This window comes from Megachile rotundata, chromosome 8 (assembly GCF_050947335.1).
Source record: "Megachile rotundata isolate GNS110a chromosome 8, iyMegRotu1, whole genome shotgun sequence".
Classification (NCBI taxonomy): Eukaryota; Metazoa; Arthropoda; class Insecta; order Hymenoptera; family Megachilidae; genus Megachile; species Megachile rotundata.
Window position 1 is genome coordinate 6149587 of NC_134990.1, and position 6006 is coordinate 6155592.

The following is a 6006-nucleotide window of genomic DNA, read 5'->3' on the forward strand; positions in this document are numbered from 1 at the left end:
TCTAATAAAATTTCGAAAAACTGTTCTATGTACGTAATTTGAAATAATAATTAATGATATTAATTAATGAAATTATGAAAGTTTATATAAACAAATGTTTACATGTTATTGCACATATAAGAAAACTAGATAAATATTTTATAGTTCGTAACATATGCAAAATCTGTGAATTAAAATAATATTTTCAATGATCTAGAAAGAGAAAATATTTGATAAAAAATATTCATTGATGCAAACGCCTACAACTTGCTCTTTAGTTATTATACAAATGATTAATTATTCTATTTACTGCATTGTTTTGTTCATTCGAATTGCTAATTTAATTAGACTAGTATGAAGAATTTTATTTGAATTAATTATTTAAATTAAATTCGTAATTAATTGTGTTACTGTGTTCTTGGAAGATTAGAAATAATTATACCTGATTTGGAACAGTAGCTAATATGAAACAATATAATGTCCCTCTTATATTTAGAATTATTTATAAATATATTATAATTTGTAGTGATTTAAAGATATTTTATTTATATTTATATAGCAAAAATTTGGTATATTTGTAGCTTCATATTAGCGAATCTATACAGTCTAAATTTTCGCTTATATCGTGTTGTTCCGACATTGACCGAAACTTGCAGAACGTAGAAAAGTAGCAAGTGACGGAAACCTCCCAACGATCGAACGTAAATAAACAGTACATATCGATGGAACAATCCTATTGCAAGAATAAAACTTTTTATCTTCGATTGTTTTTTTATGAAACTTTTACTAACATATTTGTGACTTTTTCCTAATTGAAATGAGACCAAACACGATAGAATTCAAAACATACTTATTTGTAATTTCGAGCGTTTTGTTTACGTTGAGGTTCTACTGCAGAACCATTCGCGGTAAACGGAAGTGTACTGACACATCGAATAATTTCGTTTGTCTTCGGTGCCACTCGGGTAATCACGTGATACGCCTGACAGTTGAAATCGTAGACTTTATGACTGTAGATTTCTGCAAGTTGTTATAAGTAAATATGTTTCAAATTACGTTGTGTTTGATCTTATTTTAATTAGGAAAATGTCACGAATATGTTGGGAATGATTGTATAAAAAAGGGTCTGAAAATAAACAAGTTAGCAACGCACTGGCATTGCAAACAATACAACAGGCTTTTAACCTTTATGGACTAGTGGGCGTTTATTCCTTTTTCACTCGTTATCCTCCTTTACGATTGAAATTTATCGTTAATTAATCAGTAAATATTGTCTAAAATATATCTCTTGGTCTCATTTTCTCAGAAAAGTTTGAAAAATTTATTGGTAAATGTTTGGCAGCGGAAAAATGAAACGTAGCAAAGTTGTATATTTGCATTGGTATTGTCTCATGTATATAACTAAAACCAGATCACGTTACATTTCGCGGCAAACAAAGGCGTCTTATATCGTGTAGATCATTATTGCTTATATCAAGAATCTGCTGTACCCCTATTACGAAACGTATCTACATTCGTATTTATAAATCTTGATACAAATTAAGTAGTGGAGGATATACCTAGGGATATTTTAATTTTCGTAAAATCATAACTTGAAATTTGTATTTTTAACAATTTTCCAATATCTAAATTTGATCGAATTTGGAGGTTTATCCAAATCGCTTAATTACAGTAGCAGCTTGTATTATCAGACTATCGAAGCGTACAAAGTTCGTCGGTGTGGTATTCGAAAATTATCTTTAATATAGTCAGAGGACGTGGAAATTTAATTGGCCACCACCAATATTGCCGCAGCTACCGCCGCAACTATGGCCACTCCCTGGATCGTTGTGATCGACGCTACCACCATCGCAACCGCATTCTAACGGATCCCTCTACTGCTACTGTATTTGCAACTATTTAATTTTATTTCACACAAGAAAACGGCATAATGTATTGCTGGTTAAAATTCACTTCATATATATACACTACATTGCACAATTAAAATTGACTTCGCTATATTAGCTGCAACGAATGCACTTCACTTTTACCTATCTTACTGTTGCGGATAACATCGTTTCCGTTTTTAGTACCTCGTAATAGCACAAGGGAAGCAATGTAAGGACATTCGTAATTTTTAGATACAATGAATTATTATTCTTATTTATAATTTGTAGGTTGCACAAAAATATAAATTTTCTTTTAAAAGATTCATTTAGTAATTGATTACAGCAGGAATTACTCTTAATAATTAATTAAGAGGTTTTTATATTTCCAGCAAGGTTTCCAATTAAATTTGTATCAGCTTTATTATAGTCTAACAATGATGGCCTTTAATTTTGCAAATATCGAACATTTTTTACTGTACAAATTCTGTACATTAGTATCACTCACACATTTTTATTATTTTATATCCGATGATTTATTATTTTAAAATTTCATTAAATAACATTTTGTTTAAGAAAAAAATATGATTATGTGCACAATTTAGTGGGATTTAGAATTAACCCTTAAGTGCATAATTTACTTAATTGAGAAAATAGAGGAATGACATCTAAGGATCTTTATTGTAGAAGTAAAAACAAGTATTTTAATCCAAACATATAATCGGAAAGTCATAACAGAAAGCAAAATTTCCAACCTTTCGCTTAGACCTCACGCAGTCTATCTCTGTCATAAATCGTTCAAAGGCAAAATAGCACAGGCTAATTACCCCCGACGACCCTCTAAAATACGTTGACGCTAACATATGCGTACAATAAGATACTAAATATTAGAAACATGAATGCATACATGAGGTCCATTGAGGACCCACTTACTTAATTCCGTGCTAACTTTGATTAAAGCAACAATTTATATCTGTAAACACATTGAACATAACATAAATATAGACAGAAGCAAATAGCTGAACTTTCAATTCACAAATGGCGCGGCTAAAAATGTTTACACAAAAAATGCAACACTGGGGTCCTTCGCGGACTCCACTCATGCATTTAAGGGTTAAAGGAGTCGATACTGGGCCTACTCACGATGGGTATGCGCACTTGTAAATCATATTGAGGCTGGATCTGCGCAGATCGTAAAGCGCATGCGCAGGTCGTACGGAAACTACGTCTGCGCAGATGAATGATTAAATCTGACAGATACAAAAGTGACATAAACACTGTGATAGCGTAACATACCAAAATATCATTTATTAACTAATTATAGAAAATATTGTTAATAATCACTTGCTATTGCATTATGACTAATTAATTCAAAAATTTTGGTTTTCATGTTGCTAACAAGGTTTCAATGAAATTTTTGTTAATAATAATTTTTAATTCAGCTTTTAATTCTTAAATTGTGGCATACTTTTATTTCCTGTCTGAATGCGGTTCACTAGTATTCCCTATACATTTTCAATAATATTTACGTTCAAAATATCGGCAATTACATTTAAATATAGAGATTCTTAAACCGTGTTGTGTATTTGCATTGTTGCGAATGGAAGTATTATCTTGTTGCAATGTTAATTTCATCGTTTTCTTGAAGATACGGTAGCAAATGTAATTACAAAATTCCCTGACGTTTTTTACTATTTTGTCTTCCATTTGGAAGTTTCTAAGCTACAGTGAAAACCTCTTCATAGTATTATATTATCTATGGCAAAATTATGCATTGAATACGTGTTTCTCTTTCTTGAATATCGGCAGGTATTAAAATGGTAGGTTCTCTCTAAATTGAATTGTTTCTTGTAGCAAGTAATCTGAAAAATTGTTAATTCAAATTGAGATTATATTTTTTGGGATACATAATTTTAACGAAGATAATGTAATAGTATTGTGAGTGCATTCTAGAAAAGTATGGAGAAATACGAGAGGGGGATCTTTCAGGGCGAGATTCTAGAAGTATAGTGATTTAGGGATATAGGGATCTGGGAGTATAGGGATTATCGAGATATAAAATTTAGGAATATCTCGCCAGAGTTGATTTCAATATTTCTTTATTTAAAATTATGTAACTGTATACAAAGAAATGTATATTACTCAGACAATTATTTATTAATTTGTAATGTAAGAAAGACTATTATAATAATGTTGCAAAGTAAAGTATAAAATAAGATATGTATATATTGTATATATTAAAAATATATGTTGTATGTTGCATTTTAAAGCCAGTATAATTAAGGGTTAAATAGTTTGATATTGTCAAGCCTTCATTTATTGCTGATGTTGTTGAGCCTGCATTTATTAATTATCGCAATTATTAAGAAATTAATGTTAGTATGAATAATAGTAATCAGATTGGTACGAATTAATCTGAAAAATTTGTCGTTCGATAATTGCAGAATTTAAAAATTGTTATATACTGAAATTTTAAATTTGAAAGTTTTTAAATCCCTAAATTTTCATATTTACAAATTTTTAATTTTTCAATTTTCTAAAAACTAAATTTCAAGATTCAAAGTTTGTAAATCATATTTACAAATTTTTAAATTCCAAAAGCCTGTAATTTTTAAATTCTCATATTTCTATATTTTCAAATTTTTAGATCGAAAAATTTCGAAATTTTTAAACTTCCAAATTACAAAATTCTGAAAATCTCACATTTTCAAATTTTTAAATTTCCACGTTTCCGAAGGTCCAAATTTTCATACAAATTTCCAAATATTTAATATTCCAAATACCAAGATTTTGAAGTTTACAAATTACCAATTTAAGAAACCCATTAATTTTCAAGTACTAAAGTTCCTTAATTTCCAAAATTTCACATTTCTACATTCTGAAAGTTCTAATCCCCAGTTTCAAGGAATCGTCAAATGTTAGAATCCCAAAATTTTTAAATTCTCAAATTCTCAAATTCACTTTTCGGGAATACCAAATCTCAAAATCTCTAAATTTTTAAATTCTCAAATTCAAAATTTTCACTTTTCCAAAAATCAAAATCGCAAAATTCGTAAAAACCCAAATTTGAAAATTCCTGAATTCCGCACTCGAAAAAAGTATGCTCTATCAACCCTAATGATATTTAGCTTTTGCATGTTAGACATCTTCGCCAAATACACGATACTTATTGACAGAGCAACATTACTAGGAAAATAGACTAAATAAATATAGCGAAATAGAATATAGATTTGCAAAATGTCCCGTTTATTTACCACCAAAGTTTTCTAAAATCTTCCATACATAAAAATAAGAAAAAGATGTTATACTAACATATTAGATTGTTAATGTTTATATATAATGTATAACATTATATTTATATAAATTATACTATATTATAATATAATATATATAATATAAATTATATTTATATAATGTTATTTATACATAATATTTATATATAATATAAACATTGTAAATTTACATACAATGTAAACATTATATATTTATATTAGCAGGTTATTAAAAAGTTGTAACAAAAGTTATAAAATTTTACCAGCATATTCTATGAATAAAATTGATAAAAAATGTTATATAAGTATTGGCTGTCAAATGTTTCTTGAATTTCATTTTTGTTAATGACATTTAATAATGCATTGAAAGGGCTATGTTCGTATAAACATTTTTTCTTATTTTTATTTATAAAATCTGCAAGTAAAGTTATAGGAACAAAACACCTTATACGCGACATCGATTAAAACAATCCATTTCGTATTTTTGTTAGAACTTTTAATACAACGCGTGCAACCCTATGTCGATATAATAATGTTTTTTATTTTTACGAATAGAATATGTTGATTAAGTTTGGTGGTAAAATTCTGGGACAAACTATATTGTTAGAGACATAGAAAATAGAGAGATATGTTAGAGAGATATTGTTAGAGTGTCGTAATTATGATTCGTAATTTGAAAAACTCTTCTGCCCGTTGGAGTAACTCGTGATGGCGTGCTGTTCTAGGCGCTGGCGTCAAGATGGAGCACTTTCAGGCCGCCCTGGACCCAAGGAAGCAGGAGTTATTGGAGGCTCGCTTTTTCGGAGCAAGGGTGAGCTAGCACATCTTCACATGTGTAGTTTTCCTTTCTTTCTTTCTTCTATTTTATTTCGTTCCGTTTCTCTCGGTTC

At 29.0% G+C, this 6006-nt stretch overlaps 1 protein-coding gene across 19 annotated transcripts in view; it reads left to right on the forward strand.

The window, feature by feature from the left end:
- Window positions 1-6006, forward strand: part of Tlk (Tousled-like kinase) — a 59539-nt gene that overhangs the window by 12519 nt on the left and 41014 nt on the right. For 13 of the 19 annotated variants that reach the window (XM_076534607.1, XM_012288026.2, XM_076534599.1 and 10 more), the window contains one exon: window positions 5842-5927. The exons of 5 other annotated variants lie outside the window; for them this stretch is intronic. In XM_076534607.1, coding sequence (XP_076390722.1) covers window positions 5842-5927 — 86 coding nt within the window. Of the gene's footprint in view, window positions 1-5841; window positions 5928-6006 lie in introns of those variants that run through there. One more of the 19 variants, XM_076534604.1, reaches the window with a different exon arrangement.